The sequence below is a fragment of the Symphalangus syndactylus genome, chromosome 8 (assembly GCF_028878055.3).
Source record: "Symphalangus syndactylus isolate Jambi chromosome 8, NHGRI_mSymSyn1-v2.1_pri, whole genome shotgun sequence".
Taxonomy (NCBI): domain Eukaryota; kingdom Metazoa; phylum Chordata; class Mammalia; order Primates; family Hylobatidae; genus Symphalangus; species Symphalangus syndactylus.
Genome location: NC_072430.2, coordinates 73,956,370 through 73,973,949, shown reverse-complemented (window position 1 = coordinate 73,973,949; position 17,580 = coordinate 73,956,370). Strand labels below are relative to the sequence as shown.

Here is a 17,580-nt window from a genome sequence, read left to right as displayed (position 1 = left end):
GTTGAAAGCACAGTCTAGGAGCACCCATCCAGGGAGTAGTGGGTGTGGGGAAAGTCAGTGGAGGAAGGTTGTTCCTGAACTGTCTCTAAACCAGACTCTCCAGTGTGTCAGGAACTTTGGGGATCTCTCACTGTTATATACTATAATTATATATTATTATATATAATACATATAATTATATATTATTATATATAATACACATAATTATTTATTATTATATATAATACACATAATTATATATTATTATATATAATACATACAATTATATATTATATGTTATAATAGAAAATTACAGAGAAAGTAATTTCTTTGAAGCAACTGTTCCTTTAAATAACTAAGAACATTAAGGAGACATTGCTTGACTATAATACCCATTCCAGGCAAGCAACCAATCTGTGTAGATCTGGGTCTCCAAGGTGATGGGATCATCTCTACATGATCATCCACTGTAGATATCCCCTTTGGAAAAACTAAAGCCAGGGGCGCTGATCTGAAGAAATGCAAAGGTCACTGAAAGACTCATAAACTTAAAAAACCCAAATGTCATATAAGAAAAGAGAAGCCTAGAGGTAAAGTTACATAATTATGATTCTCTTAAAGTATCCATATAATATAACTAGTTTGGATAACTTAGAAAATTTAACAGCAAATGGCTGGCAAAAGAACTATAATCTATTTCTTAAAGGAAACTAGCTAGAATATATGGGCCAATATTAACAATGAAATAAAATCAAAATAAAATATTTGACCTCAGACAGGAATTCTCAAACATTTTAAGCCAAAAACCTTTAATTTTATTTCATCTAAATTTTCTTATTAACCTTTGGTACTTGCTTATATATATTTTACTTAAAATTGTCATATTCCTTTTAGACAAATTTTATTTAACTTTGACCTTTGCTTCTTTATATCTAACTAAAGCCTGTAATCCCTGGAGTTTTTATTTTAATGATTAGTTTTCCTTAGAACACTTTAAGAGAAGAAATATAAAGTGATTTAATACACATTTTAAAAATCATACTTATTAAAAATTTGTTGCAGAGAAAAACATTTTAGTAAAAAAGTCTAATTACATAGAAAACAAAATGTGAATATATAATAAGGGAAAAGGGATTAGATAATAACAATAAACAGTTCCAATTAGAAAATTAAAAAATTAATCTAGGTGTAGTGGCTTACACCTGTAATCCCAGCACTTTGGGAGGCCAAGGTGTGCCGATCACTTGAGGCCAGGAGTTTGAGACCAGCCTGGCAAACTTGGTGAAATTCCATCTCTACTAAAAATACAAAAATTGGCTGGGTGTGATGGTATGCACCTGTAATCCCAGCTACTCGGGAGGCTGAGGCAGGAGAATCACTTGAACCTGGGAGGTGGAGGTTGCAGTGAGCAGAGATTGTGCCACTGTGCTCCAGCCTGGGTAACAGAGCCAAGAGCAAGACTGTCTCAAAAAAAAAAAAAAAAAAAAAAGAAAATTAAACACAGTAGTCACTGATTCATAGCAATTTTGAAGTGTGGCTGGGAAGATACTCTGAAGTCTCTCTAGGGGTGGGTATGTAATATTTCTCGGTTAGGTCCAGATTCTGCTCCTTGGGAAGAGCTCCTTTGTCCATCGTTCTTAGCAGCTTGTGGCTCCAGGCTCTGGGAATATATTCCCTTCCCATTATACTCTTGGTTCACATCTGGAGTGCGCATTTGAGAATATGCCTCCATGAGAGTTGTGCAGTTCTCTCAGCTTCTTTCCCATATATGGCTGGTAGTACAAAGTCATTTCGAGTCCCAAAGAGTCACAGACTTTTAATATCTAGATTTATGGTTTAACAACACAACTCTCCTAAAAACATACACTTTTTATATGTTGGAGTCCAGTCAGTTCCATTTCAAAAGCTACATCAACAGCTCCTTTCTAGACATTCTCCTTCGATTTGCTCTATTCATTGCTTTCTAGTTTCCATGACTCTCTTTCAACTTATTTTCGGGTAAATTGAATTTATCAGGACTTCAGTGAGAGAGTGGCACTTTTAGTCTCTTTTCCTTAAACCATGTTGTCTAATTGAAAGGATGTACTGCTACACACCCTTAGTTGGACCTTGATTCTGAGACAAACACTTTCACAGAAGCTTTTCAGAGGTTTTAACCATGGTGTCAAGACCATAATCTCATTTAATCTTTGCCACAAGGCTGAGTTTAATCTTTGTTGCTCAAAGCTCTCTCAGGTTTATCTGTTAGTGGTTATGGTTAAGAGCAGTTGTGTTTTCCAACTCTTAAATCCCCCAAATTTCTAGACTATATTATTTTTTATTCCTGCTACAAAATGGCCATTTACCTATATATGAGTTTGTCTCTTCCATGTAATACCCTGTGTAATGCAGACACTGCCAGGCAACACATTCTGTTTTCCAGCCCCTTTCCTTATAGTCACAAATTCATTCTGTGTGTTATTATCTTATAATTTACTGCACACAACAGCTCAACAAATACTTTGCTCCTGGATAACACGGATCTCCCTTTCATCCTTCATTATCACCTACCATCAACTTTTAAATCATTAATACATATATTAATAACTTTTTGTTACAAAAGTGTCCTGTTCCTCCTAGCAATTTCTATCAGTATGCATAATCCAAGTTACGTTTCAACAACTCCAAGAATCTCGTCACATTAAAACACTGGGTTTGGTTTTGCTCATGTTTATTTTGCTCATCCAGCCAGATTGGCTTATTCTCAAACTGAGACCTAGGCTGACAACTGGAACATCGCAAATTGTCATGACAGTGGGAAAAAGAACAGAATGATCACTCACTGGCTTTGAAAAATTCCACAGGTAGCACATATCACTTCCAGTCACATGACATTAGCCAAAGCAAGTTATGTGGCTATACCCAGTTTCAAGGGGTAGGGAATTATAATCCTAACATGGACCCAAAAAGGAATTAGAAATATTTGGTGGGCAACATTAATGACCATGACATCCTCCAGTATCTTTATTGTTTTGCTTTTTGTACTTAGGGCTACGATCTAACTGGAACAGATTTTTGTATGGTGTGATGGGATCCAATATAGACTGTATCATTTATTGAAAAGCTCATCCTCTTTCCACTGCTGTGCAGTACTTCCCTTGTTATAAATCAGTGTTCATATATGCACAGCTGTCTTTCTGGACTCTTGACTCTTTTCCTTTGGTCTACTTATCTACCCTTGCACAAACTGCATATTATCTTCTTTAAAATTTTTTTTTTTTTTTAGATTCAGGAGTAGATGTGCAGGTTTGTTACATGAGTATATTGCATGATGCTGAGGTGGGCTTCTAATAATCCCCTCACCCAAGTAGTGAACATGTTATAGTACCTGATAGGTAGTTTTTTGTTGTTTGGTTGTTTTTTTTTTTTTTTTAGACAGGGTTTACTGTTGCCTAGGCTGGAGTGGTACAGTGGCATGATCATGGGTCGCTGCAGCCTCAAACTCCTGGTCTCAAGTGATCCTCCGACCTCAGCCTCCGGAGTAGTTGGGACTACAGACGGATGCCACTATGTCCAGCCTGATAGGTAGTTTTTCAACTTTTTCTTAAGAGTTAGGGTCTTACTATGTTGCCCACGCTGGACTTGAACTCCTGGGCTCAAGCAAGCCTTCCGCTTCAGTTTCCCAAGTAGCGGGGACTACAGTCACACCACCACCCAAGTAGCTGGGACTACAGGCATGTGCCATCACACCTGGCTTGCACATTATCTTCACTGCTACTGAAAAGACTGGATAACAGAGTGAATCTCCCCGCCTTGCTCTTGTCCTGGCTTAACCTTGATGTCTGTATTTCTTTTTTTCTTTTTTTTCTGAGATGGAGTCTTGCTCTGTCTCCCAGGCTGGAGTACAATGGAGCAATCTCAGCTCACTGCAACCTCTGTCTCCCAGTTTCAAGTGATTCTCCTGCCTCTGCCTCCCAAGTAGCTGGGATTACAGGCATGTACCACCATGCCTGGCTAGTTTTTGTATTTTTAGTAGAGACAGGGTTTCACCATGTTGGCCAGGCTGGTCTTGAATTCCTGACCTCGTGATCCTCCCGCCTTGGTCTCCCAAAGTGCTGGGATTACAGGCATAAGCCACAGCGCCTGGCCGATGTCTACACTTCTATATAAAATTTAGATTCATCCTTGAATTTTCTATCTTTGAATTTTTACTGCATTGGCACTGATTATAGATACATTTAAGGAAGACTATCTTTACAATGAGTCTACCAATTTTTAACATGTACATGTTTAATTAGGTTCTCTTTGATTCTTATTGATATCTTATTGTTTTATCTAAAGAAGTCTTACAAATCTTTTATTGCTCAGAAATTTGATACTTGTATGCTTTTAGATAGTAACTTTTAAATTTTTTTATTTTTGATAGAAATTACTTATCAGATTATTAGAAATTATTTCTAGTAACCCATTGACGTTAATTGGAATAGTACATCTGTAGATCTGAATTTTCTGTGTACATATATCAGGTGTACACAATCATATCATCACTGAAAAATGAGTTTTATTTATTCTATCATTATACTTTTTATTCCTTTGCTTGTCTTATTGAACTAAATAGGACATCTTACCTTGTTCCCAATCTCAAAGGTAAGCTTTCAATCTCTCACCATTCAATATATGACCCATAGCTACTTTTTTGGTAGCTAATCTTTATCAGAGTAATTTAAAATATAGCAGTAATTGTTTTATACGTATCTCTTGTAAACAGCATGTGTTCGTTTTCTATTTAGTCTGACAATCTTTGTCTTTTAACTAGGAATTCAGATCATTTGCAATTTAATGTAATTACCGTGTGAACTTAAATACCACCCTCTTATTGTACTTTTATTTTTCACTGGCTACATTTCTTTTTCACTTATTATTTTAGATTGCTTTTTATTATTGCATTATCCACTCCCACATTAGTTTGGAAGTTTTACCCTCTTTATACTCTATCTGAAAAATTTTCAAAAAACCTACCCTAGAAATCAACTTTCCAAGGTATAATATTACTCTTCTTCTTTCATTAACATGTATGAAGTATGTCCATATATCAGGTGAAGTAAAATGCAATGGGGCTAAGAAGGTGAGTAGTGCAGTCTCTCTTCCTGAAGAACTTAAGTCTAAGTCAACCTCTTCATTTTTCTTTTGAAGGATCTCCAGGTCTCCCAAGTTCAGACCACTACTTCTTTTCTTTCTGCAAATACCGTATATTTACAAATAAACTCAATATTTTGTGAGCTTATTGTAGAGATTGTCAGCTATTATATCAGTCTTTTTGAAATATTTTTTGGTTTGGGTTTGTCATTTCAAAGGATCCAGCTGTTTTGGATCTTTACAAGTATCTTTTTACACATTACAGCTATCCTCACCACAAGCGTCAAGTGAACTATTATCTCCATTATACAGAGGAGAAAACTGATTTCAGTGAGATTTTCCCAGGATCACACAGCCATTAAGGGGTGGAATGGATTTGAACCCAGACCTATACTCATCTCTAATGACTATGTATTTTTCCCACCTTATCACAGAATTTGTCAAAATGCAGGCTAAATAACTAATATGCATTGCTACTTTGAGTGCATATGATTGTCACTTGATTTTTTGAGGTACAGTTACATACTACAAAACGTATTCTTTTAAAGAGCATAACTGACTGGTTTTTATCACATTCACAACGTTGTGCAACCATGATCACTTTTTAATTCCAGAATGTTTTCCACTCACCACAAAGAAACTCCGTCCCTATTAGCAGTCATTCTGTATTTCCCTTCCCCCAACCCCCGGCAACCACAAATCTACTTTCTATCTGTATAAAGACGCCTATCCTGGATATGTCATATAAATGGCCTCTTTTGTAGCCGTTGTGTCTGGCTTCTTTCACTGAGCATGTTTTTAAGGTCCGTCCATGTTGTAACATGTATCAGTACTTCATTCCTTTTATGGTTGAATAATATTCCACCATGCAGATATACCACCCTTTGCTTATTCATTGGTTGCCAGACATTTTTCACTATTATGAATAATGCTGTGTAAACATTTGTGTGCAAGTTTTTGTGTGAACATATTTTTTCATTCTCTTGGGTAAATAGCCAAGAATGGAATTGCTGGGTCATGTGGCAATTTTGTTTAACTTTTTGAGGGAACACAGCATCCTTTCACATACCTACCAGCAACGAAGAAGAGTCTAATTTCTCCACATCCTCCTCAACACTTACTGTTCATGTTTTTCATTAAAGCCATCCTAGTGGGTGTGAAGTGGTATTCCATGGTGGTTTTGATTTCCATTTCCGTCATGATGAATGATGTTGAAATCTTTTCATGTGCTTATTGCCTTCTGTATATCTTCCTCAGATCAAAGTATTCAAGTCCTTGGCCTATTGTTTAAGTGGGTTGTCCTTTTACTGTTGATAGCAGTTCTTTATTTTGGACATGAAGGCTTAGCAAATACATGATATGAAAATATTTTCTCCCATTCTGTGGGTTGTTTTTTCATTTTCTTGATAGTGTCCTTTGAAGCACAAAAGTTTCAAATTTCAGTGAAGTCAAATTTTTCCTTTTGAAGGGTGGGCAATTGCTTGTGCTTTGTAGATTAGTGGTTCCCAAACTTTTTGGTGCAAGGGCCTGGTTTTGTGGTAAACAGTTTTTTCAGACTGGGGGGTGGGAGCGAGGGCATGGTTTCTAGATAATGCAAGCACATTACATTTATTGTGTACTTTATTTCTATTATTACATTCTAATATATCATGAAATAATTATTCAACTCACCATAATGTGGAATCAATGGAAGCCCTAAGCTTGTTTTCCTGCAACTAGATAGCCCAATCTGGGGGTGATGGGAAACAGTGACAGATCATCAGGCATTAGATTCTCATAAGCAGCAAGCAACCTAAATCCCTCGCATGCTAGTTCACAATAGGGTTCACATTCCTATGAGAATCTGCTGCCACCACTGATCTGACAGGAGGTGGAGATCAGGCAGTAATGGGTGCCATGGGGAGTGGCTATAAATACAGATGAAGTTTTGTTCACAGCCACTCACCTCCTGCTGTGCAGCCTGGTTCCTAACAGGCCTTGGACTGGTATGGGTCCGTGGCCCAGAGGTTAGGGGCTCCCTGCTTTAGATGTTATATCTAGGAAATGATTGCCTAATCTAAGGCAACAAGGACTTAAAACTATGTCCTAAGTATAATATTAACCTTCACCATTTTCTGAGATAATGCAAGGACTTTGGAATATCTATCCCCGTCTGCTTATATTTCTGTTAAACACGAACATACACACATACTGAAATCCCATATAATGCAGTATCATAATCATTTTATGCAGAAAGTGTTCATTTAGTTATAATATACATACATTCACAATTTTTATTTTCTTGCCAAAATTTAATCTTCCACCAGGGCTTATTTTCCTTCTGCCCAAAACCTTTTTGTGCTTTCCTTCCTTACTGTGGTTATGCTGCTGTTACATTCACTCCATTTTTATTTTAATGTCTTTATTTTGCTATCATTTTTGAGGAGTATTTGTTGTGTAGAGGATCTTCGGTTAAGAGTTATTTTCTTTCCACATTTTGAGGATATTTTTCTATTGCTCTGATTCCAATGTTACTATTAAGAAGACAGAAGCCTTTTGAGGTAATCCATCCTTTTTCCACTGAGCAGTTTTTAAGATACTTTTTATTCACTATTATTTCTCTAGGTATGGATTATTTTCCATTTATCCTATTTGTGATCTTTTGAACTTCCTGAATTTATGGTTCAATGTCATTCATCACTTCTGAAAAATTCTCAGCCATTATCTCTTCTAATATTGTCTCTGCCATATTCTCTCTCCTCTCCCTTCCTGGGGCTCCAATTACAAGTGTGTTTGGTGTTTTCACAGGGTGCTTTATGTCTTTTACCTCTTACTCCTTTTTCATCTTTTAGTCTCTGTGTTCTATTCTATATGCCTCCTTCTAATTTATAACCCAGTTTACCAAGTCTTTCTTTAGCTGTATTTCATCTGATAAACAGCTCCATTTAGTTCTTATTTTTGGTTATCTTTTCAGGACTAGAATCTCTAAAATTTTTTCAAATAAAAAATTACATGAGTCAAGTAATTGTAACAACTGGAGTCCCTGTGATCTGTTTTTATTATTTCTCTATTGATTCTGGCTTTTGTGTATTGTCTCATCATGTTTGTTTACTTGACACACTTTCAGAAATAGTTTGAGAATTAGGATGATGTCATCAGTCTCCAGAGAGGATATTTTTTTCCAGGCACTGGAGAGTAATAGCAGTCTGTGGCCAAGATTTTATTTTGTTTTAGAGCTGGAGTACAATTAATACCTCCACTTCAACAGTCTAGTTGAAGTTTCCTCCAGTCTACTTGTGGTTAAATCAAGCCAATCTTTTAGTAGATTTTCACTGGAAAGACTGACGTAGGCATACTTTAAACTATTTTTCTATGATCTGATGCCTAAAGGACAGCATGACCTTACATAAAATCATTGGCTTACACTTTCTTTCCTTGAGGCGTTCTTGAAAATTCTGCTCAATTTTGCCTTGTTCTTGCTTGTCAAAAGTCTAATACCCAGTCTAATTCTCTCTGTTAAGTCTTGGGAACTTGTCTTTATAGTTAGTTTTTCAAGGGTATGTCTTGAAATTTACTACTGATGATCAATTTTCCTGGTACTCTGTGGGCTCTTTCAATATGAACTCAGGTCTTTTTATTTGAGGAAAGCTTTCTTAGGTTATTGGTCTTTTCTAAAAAAAAAAACTTCCTATTTTTAAATAAATTTTAGATATACAGAAGGTTGCATGAATAATGCACAGAGTGCCTGTATATCCTTGACTCTGCTTCCCCTAATATAACAATTCACAGAAACATAGCACAATCATCAAAATCAGAAATTAGTTAAATACTATTAACTAAACAACAGACTTTATTTGGATTTTGCGTTTTCTCATTATTATCTATTTTTGGTGTCAGGATTTTGTCCAAGATTTCACATTGCATTTAGTTATATCTCCTCAGTCCCCTACAGTCTGTAACAATTCTTTGATTTTTCCTCTTCTTTCATTTTGACACTTTCAAAGAGTACTGGTAAGTTATTTTGTAGAACGTCCTCTGGTTGACTTTGTCCTATGTTTTTACATGATTAGAATAAAGTTATGCAACATTTGCAGTTATATTGCAGTAATGATACTATATAACTTCTCAGTGAATCATATTTAGGGGTTTATTAAGTCTTTATTGGTAATAATGAATTTTAATCACTTATCTATCAGGTTTCTCTTCTGTAAAGCTACAATCTTTCCTTTTGTAATTCACACGTACCATGAAACAATGCAAACCTGGTTCTTCAATTTTTGCCCACTCATTTGGCATTTTTTCTTCAGTAAGATGGGCCCCTAATGATCCCTCCTCCCCCCAGTATTTAGACTCTTGTGTAACCTCCTACATGGTCTCAGGGTTGGCATGTTTGGCAGAAATAATATGCCACTTCTAAGATTAGGTGATAAAAGACACCTGGGCTTTCCTTGTAGGCATGCTTTTTTTTTTTTTTTTTTAAGGCATGCTTTTTTATGTGTTCTGTGTCTCCCTCTCTTGGGTCACTTCTTCTGTGGAAAATCAGCTGCTACGTTGTTAGCAGCACCGTGGAGAGGCCCACAGGGTAAGAAACTGAAGTCTCTGGCCAACAACTGTATGAGTGAGTTTAGAAACAGATTCTCCAACCCCGATCAAGCCTCTGATGACTGCTGCTGTGGCTAACACCTTAATTTAGTCTTGTAAAAGACTCTGGGCCAGAATCATCCAGCTAAGCTGCTCCTGGATTCCTGATCCACAGAAAGTGTGATGTAATGTGTACTGTTTCATGGCATTATGTTTTACAGTAATCTGAAACACAGCGATAACTAATACAGTCTGAATCACTTACTGTGCCATTACTGGAAGCAACAGCGTCTATGTTCATTTAATCATCACATTAGCTATTGTTTCCATTGCACAGATAAGAAACCAAAGTGTGGCAGATATTGAATTAGCCACCAAAAAGCCACTCACAATCCTTTTTGCCTTTGGATTCCTTTAGCATAGCAGCTCGCAAGCTAAAATTCCCCCCACCGCCCCTCCAGATTTCCTCGCATTTTGTAGCGGCCACCTACCATTACTGACTAATGAGATGTAGGTACAAGTGCACCAGGAAAGGGCTTCTCTTGTTGAGCAAAAGATAAAGGCTTAGGAGAAGGCTTTTGGCCCATTTGCTTTTATCCTGCCTGGAAAATGAGGTTAGCTACTATCTCGCTTTCATCCTCATAGCAGCCTGGATATTAGCAGCCATCTTGCAGCCATGAGGATAAAACCTATAATCTAATGGTATGGAAAAGGAAAACAAGAGAAGCTGAGATCCATATTGATTCCCTTGAGCCGCAGCCCCTTCCTTGTATGTCTGCCTCAGCCTTTCTTTTGCCTGAAACTAATAAACTCCTTACTTCTTTAGGCCATTTCTTAGTCAGGTTTTCTGCGGCTTGAAACAGGACACATTCCTAATTGATATATTCATGTAAGGAGAAGTAACTCAAATGGTAAACAATACCATCAGACTAAACACAACATCTAATTAGAAGTAGGTTTTGGTGCAAACACATCCAGGTGTCCTGCAGAAGTCCTGACCATGCCAGGGAGAGTAAGGAAACTGTGTTCTACTCCTCCACTTTATTGTCAAATTTTCTACTTTGTAACACCAAAAGCCATGTTCTGGCTTCTACCCCAACCACGTCACCAAAACTATCCTCATCAAGGATATCAATTGCCTCTTTTGTCACAAAATCCAATGAATACATTTTGGCTCTTAACCTCTCCACAGAACTTGATACTTGTTGACTGGTTCTTTTTAAAAAAACATCATTCCTTCTAGGATTTCACATTCCAAATTTTCCCCTTCCTATCTGCACCTCTCATCAATCTTGTCCTTAGGCTAACTATCTTCTGCTTGTCCTCTAAACGAAGATAGTATTTAAGGGTATTAGCACAGGCCCTTTTCTCTCTGGATGAGATCCATTCCCACGGCTTCATTTACAATTTGTTGGTGATGACTCCCCTGAGCATCTACCCTTCAAACCCATCAATTATCACATCCCCATTTGGATGACTAACAAAAGCCTCACTTTCAACTGGTCAATATCTGTACACATCACATTCAACTTTATACCTGGATAAAGTTGATTCTAGCTCATGAAATAACAAACCAACCATCACGCCAGAACATAAGTGGTTTCTGTCACTGCCCTAGTATACATCATACACCATCCTCATCTCTCCTCTGGCTACTGAGTTACCCTCCTGAATGGTTTTTCCAAATGTTCCTGTTCCCCTCCTCTCATTCTCTTGGCCTACAGACTGCTTTTGTAAATTAAGTCTTATTGGAACACAGCCATGCCCATTCACACACACACATATACATCCATATGCATATATGTGTGTGTGTGTGTGTGTGTGTCTAGGATGCTTCTGTATTATAATGGCAGAGATTAATAGTTGTGACAGAAACCATCTGGCCCTTTATAGAAAGGTTTGTTGACCCTCTGCTCTAAACTGAGGCAATAACCAAAATAGAGGCCACAAAGCCCAACATCCCTAACATTACTCAAGAAGCCATGATCTGATTCCTGCCTGTTGTTCCTGCACCAGCTCTTACCACATGCTCTTCTGCTTTCTATGCTTCAACCATACTGTACTTCCTTTAGTTTCCTGAGTGCAACCCTGCTTATTCTTATTTCAGGGTCTATATGCTGCACTCTTCAGAATGCCTTCCCCCATTCCCTCCTTCACTTAGCTCACTTTTTCAGGCAGGTCTCGGCTTAAATATCATTTCTTCCATGTAACCTGTGAACTTCCCAAACTAAACGAGTCTATTGATTCCCATAGCCTAACTTGCTGATAACATCCTATTGAACTGTAATCATAATCAGTGTTGTTTTCCACCAGACTGTAGGCAGACACTGACCCTTTCTGTCTTGTTCAACGTGGGATCCCTATAACTTACTTTAGTATCTGGCACACCTTAGGCACTCAATATTCTTGGCCATCCCTTATGTTACTGCATTCTGTCAACTCTCTTCAGATACTGTCCACATCTCTCTGTACCCACCACAACTCCCTACTTGAGCCAACTATCATGTTTTATCTGGAGTCTTTCAACAGACACCTGGCAGGTTTCTCCACTCCAGTGGATTTTTCTCCAGAGTGCAGCCAGGTTGACTTTTCTAATGCAAATCTGATGTCACTCTACTATCTAAAGCCCTAAAATGCCTTCCCATTGCTCTCTAAAAAAGTCTAAAACCCTCAGCATGGCTTACAAAATTCTTTGTAATTTAGATTTTACCTACCTCTCAAAAGCACCTATGCTTACAGTCAAAATGATTCCCTTTCACATCCACATGCAAAGTGCTCTCTCAACTCTTTGCAAACAAACAGTATTCTCTATGCCTGCCTGAATCACTATTCTTCACACTTGTTTCACCCAGATATCACCTACACAATATTTGGGAATCATCATCTCTCCCCACTGGAAGCCTCCTCATATACCCAAGTCTGGTTTAGAGGGTCCATCTACAGCACCTTCTACTCTACTTCTCTTCTCCTCCAAACACACATACCATTTGTAACACTAATCATACAGAAAGCGAGGTGAGAGAAGGGACTATCTGACTTCTTTTCCACTGTATTTCCAGTATTTATCACAGTGCTTGGTACGCAGGAGGAGGGCAATAAATATTTACTAAATAAATGAACTTAAATGCTTCAACATTGAAGCAATTTTGCATAAGTTCAAAAGAAAACTTTGAAAGATTTCATTGTCTTATTAAATCTTATTGTGTCTTCCAATCCTACGCCCCTCAATTTATCCTACAAATCCAACATGAACCCCACACTCATTTCAACCAGCACCCCTAATTCTCTTATCAACTTATATTGCACCCTTTACATATTGTATCTGTGTCTCCAAACCCCAGTTAATTTAGCAGCCTAATTTCTATCCTTCAGGTCCTAAGCTGCTCAACTCAGGGGCTCCATAAAGTTACAGAATCTTTCTGTCTCCATTAAACTTGGGTTTTCTAACCCCACTCGGCTGTCAATGTAACTTCAGTGGTGCTTCCCCTTATTTCTGGCCAGTTCTCTCTCCTAGCATATGTCTAAGCTTTTGCCACTTATCTCAAGCCCCCAGATATGCTAGGACTGTTCACTCTCGGTACATGATCCTGCTCCTTTGTCACCAAGAGAAGAGAGAATCAGACACAAATCCTCTTATTTTGCTCTAGACTTTCTTTCCTTTTCTCTTGTATCTTTTCCCCTCAACCTGAAGCTTTTATCTGTGCTCTTGACCCCACTCCTTCTGGTCTGCTCTTGGGCTCTACCTCACTGATTTTGGTACTGTCACATCTTACATTAATTTAACTTGCACAAAGGCAGCTCTACACAAGGTTCCATTGTGTGTTTTCACTGTGTTGCATCAGCTGAAGTCACATTCATTCCACTGCTTGGAGATTACTGTACACTAAGATGGCAGGTCATAGCTCTTCCATACCTGATATGCCTCATTAATAGGGAGCTTGAAGTGTCACAAATAGAGAAGTGATTGTGTTGCTGTTTTGCCCACTCCAGCTCATCCCTGTTGAACTAAGCAGTGCTTGATATCATCTAGCCAGATCATAAGGCAGAAGAAAGAATTATGTGCTGTGAATGGGACTGAGACACAGTCATAAGTCATCTGCTCTCCCACAATCATCAATTATCAGGCATCCTCACCAATGAATTAATCTTCTCTTGTTGATTTGATTCTAGTGGTTAAAACCATGCTTTGTGTCCCCCGCAACCCCAAATATGATCTCAAATATAAGCCATCAACAGCCATTTGAGAGTCAGCAATTAGAATCCTGGAGATAATACAGAGAGTCTTAGACCACATCTCCTCCCATATTGCTGTTTCCTCTAAGCCTTCAGTGCTTTTAGTCAGCATCTTTTTCTAAGTCATAGGAATCAGTAAATATCAGAATACATAAAACAGAGAAAGGTCTGAAGAGAAACGGACTGCTAGCTGATAAATGGCTGGTGAGCTTCAGGACGGAGAGGTAGGGGTGAGTACTGTCAATTCAAACAAGAATGCAAACCACTCAAAATAAACGTTCTCATAAAGCACTAAACATTTCTGAAGTCTGGCTGGGAACTTTCAGAAAAGAACAGAGACTACAGTTCCTCAGATCTACAAAACCATTTCCTTCTCCCCCTACCAAACACACACACTTAGCAAAGACTGTGCATTGATTATGAGACAAGGACTGAAGAAGAACTCTCTGCAAATAAAAAAGGCAAAGCAAACCCTTTACACTTACTCCACCCTAAAGCAACTACTAATTATGTTGTGCTTTGATCTTTTCAGCCATGTTCACTCACATATATTACTGTCAATATCTTTGGTGAAAAAAAAAAAAACATGTAAGCAGTAAACATTTTAAGGACCTTTCACAAACCAAATGACAGCAGGTTTTTATTAACATATCTTACAATGTTGATTATTCCTAGTTTTGTAATTTCTGCTTAATTATAAAGATCAATTTAGCTTCTACAGTAATGTACTGTATTTAAATGATCATTCATACAAGATATCACACCAGTACATTTTTTTGAATAATATACACACATCACTCTAACTTGGACCTGTTATTTTTAAAAGTGGGTTTATAAATGGGACTTATAAAAGTTATGGGGAAAAATTAAAGTTCTAGTTTAGCAGCATGCATGTATGTATTCAAGTACAATTTTCAACCAAGTGCTTTTTTAAAATGTACTGGTGACTAATTCACCAATATCAAAATAAACACTATCAAACACCCAAATTTTAAAGTTAAGGCTAATATTTTCACTTCACATCCATATGCACAACCATAAAACATTCCATTTTAAATAAGTAGTAATCAAAGTCTGAATACATTATACCATGTATATATAGCATCAGAGTTTCAAACTGTAGAATTATTCAAGTTCATGAATCCTGTAACAGTATTTACTAGAGATGTCAATTAGCATTTTGCTCTTCAACCACACTTACAAATGGTCTGGTATTCATAATGATCAATGCAAAAAGTACGACAGGCTGAACTTATGATACAGTATTTAAAAAAGTAGCAATGTGTTGGAAAGGACAGCTATTTAGTCAAACAGAATCATTGAGTCTTACAGAAAGTTATCTTAATATTTTGGAAATGTATATAAAAATAGCAAGCTATTTCCATGTATTTTATTGTAGAACTATAGGTAATTTTTTGACTTTCTGAATACATTTGAATATGTACTGCTCTGCTTCCCGTATTTTAATGCAAGGCCATCATTTAATGTCCATTTTTATACTCTTGTAATGTCATGTCATTACAAAAATTTTTTAGAACATGGATCTGACGTTATTTTTATACTTTATCATTAGATTTGTTTAGTTTATTTTTACATGTAAAAATGTAATTTTATGTAACAAGCCATGGAAGTCCAAAGTACCAGGGATTGCTTGATAGCACTATATATTAAATAATCATCCAATTACTGAATCATTTAGGAAAAAAAATCTTTGTAGTAACATGTCACATGCTTTTCAGTAATCTTCCTTCTCATAGAGTGGGTTTTAGCTCAATCATTCCCATTTTTACTGATTTTTAAACCCTGCAAACATAAATTGTTTTTCACAGCAGTTTCTAAGAAGAATGCAGAAGCGTGGCTCATTCATGAGGGTCATCACCACTGCACTTTTTTTTTTCCTTTTAGGAAACCGAGCAGAAATAGCAGTGATTACACTGCACAAATAGAATATAGCTGAACCTCTTGAGCTGAAAGGAAGTTCCAAAGTTTATGTTCATTTCTGGGGAAGTCTGAGCATTTCTAATACAATCATATAAACAAAACCTTGTTTGGTAATAAAAGGTGGGCATGCATGGAATCAACATCTGCCCAGTGTATGTTCTTAAACCTCTTGATTTTATAGTAAGATTTGTTATTACCTCTAGTAATTCAACTGAAATGGCAAATTTTGATTTTTAAGGACCCCCCAACCACACATATACCCCCAAAAATGTACTGTATTAACAGCAGCTATCTACTTATTTTACAGCTATTTCAATTATTTACCTGGGGAGATTTATGAAATTCCTGAGAATGAATTAAGTTTTCAGCAAAGCCTTAAACTTTTAACAGATTCCTCACAATAAGAAAAAATTTTAAAGTTCTACTATTAGACCAACTTTTACTATACAATATTTCACATAAATCATGTTTTACATTTTTTTCTAATTACACATAGAAAAATTCTCAAATCAACACAAGAATGGCAGGGGAAAAAAGATGCATTATGCTTAGCAGATGCAAATTAAAACACACAGAAAGAAGCAGTAAAATGTGAAATAAATCACACCCACTCTAAGTATCAATGAATAGCTGATATGCATTGTTGGGAGAATAATTTCTGAATGAGTTTGTGAACAAGTTGTGCTTATTAATTGTGCACTTAAAAAATGACCACTGAAGAATAATTTAACTTGTTATTAATGTTCTCCAGATATTAAAAAAAAAATTATACCATTAACGTGATTACCAAGCACCTAATTTTGGAAAGGCGTCATAATGTATGTTTTCTTTTTCTCCCTCAGCAAAAGTGTTAATACCCCAAATTAAGTTAAAGCTTATTGTTGAAAAATAAATTCGTAGCAAAAATGATGATATGATGCAATGCTGAGGTGGAGCATCACAGCCCATTGTAATGTGGACCCCATCTTTTATTGATGTGATCAAAAGTATGAGAAATCCACTGTTGCTCAAGAACTTTGTATCTTTCCTTACAAATGTAGAGAGGTTTGCCTCGCCTAGAACAAAAAGAAAAAAAAAGTATTAATATCATACAAGGAAGATTTCACATGCATTTCTTTCTTTTTTTTTTTTGAGACAGTCTCTCGCAGTGGAGCACTCTCAGCTCACTGCAACCTCCGCCTCCTGGGTTCAAGCAATTCTCCTGTCTCAGCCTTTCCAGTAGCTGGGATTATAGGTGCTCACCACCATGCCTGCCTCCTTTTTAATTTTTTTTTATCTTTTATTTATTTATTTATTTTTTGAGATGGCGTCTCACTCTGTCACCCAGGCTGGAGTGCAGTGGCACGATCTCGGCTCACTGCAAGCTCCGCCTCCCGAGTTCATGCCACTCTCCTGCCTCAGCCTCCTGAGTAGCTGGGACTATAGGCGCCCGCCACCATGCCTGGCTAATTTTTTGTATTTTTAGTAGAGACGGGGTTTCACCATATTGGCCAGCCTGGTCTCGAACTCCTGACCTCAAGTGATCCACCCACCTCGGCCTCCCAAAGTGCTGGGATTACAGGCATGAGCCACCACACCCACCACATTTCTTTTTTTACTAGATTCTTTTTTGAGACAGTCTTTCTCTGTTGCCCAGGTTGGTGTGCAGTGGCACGATCACAGCTCACTGCAGCCTCCATCTGCCGGGCTCAAGTGATCCTTCCACCTCCTCCCGAGTTGCTGGGACCACAGGTGTATAACCACCACACCTGG

At 37.3% G+C, this 17,580-nt stretch overlaps 1 protein-coding gene and 1 long non-coding RNA gene across 5 annotated transcripts in view; one reads left to right on the top strand and one right to left on the bottom strand.

Annotated features, from left to right (window-relative positions):
- Positions 1–312: 312 nt before the first annotated feature.
- LOC129488025 (uncharacterized) overlaps positions 313–17,580 on the top strand; it is an 89,102-nt gene continuing 71,834 nt past the window's right edge. The window contains exon 1 of one of the 3 annotated variants that reach the window (XR_008659556.2): positions 313–569. This is a non-coding gene — a long non-coding RNA (uncharacterized lncRNA). The remainder of the gene's footprint in view (positions 570–17,580) is intronic. The other 2 variants (XR_008659553.2, XR_008659554.2) reach the window with 2 other exon arrangements.
- UBR3 (ubiquitin protein ligase E3 component n-recognin 3) overlaps positions 14,501–17,580 on the bottom strand; it is a 263,885-nt gene continuing 260,805 nt past the window's right edge. For both annotated transcript variants that reach the window (XM_055289670.1, XM_055289672.1), the window contains exon 39: positions 14,501–16,883. In XM_055289670.1, coding sequence (XP_055145645.1) covers positions 16,766–16,883 — 118 coding nt within the window. In that variant the 3' untranslated portion in view covers positions 14,501–16,765. The remainder of the gene's footprint in view (positions 16,884–17,580) is intronic.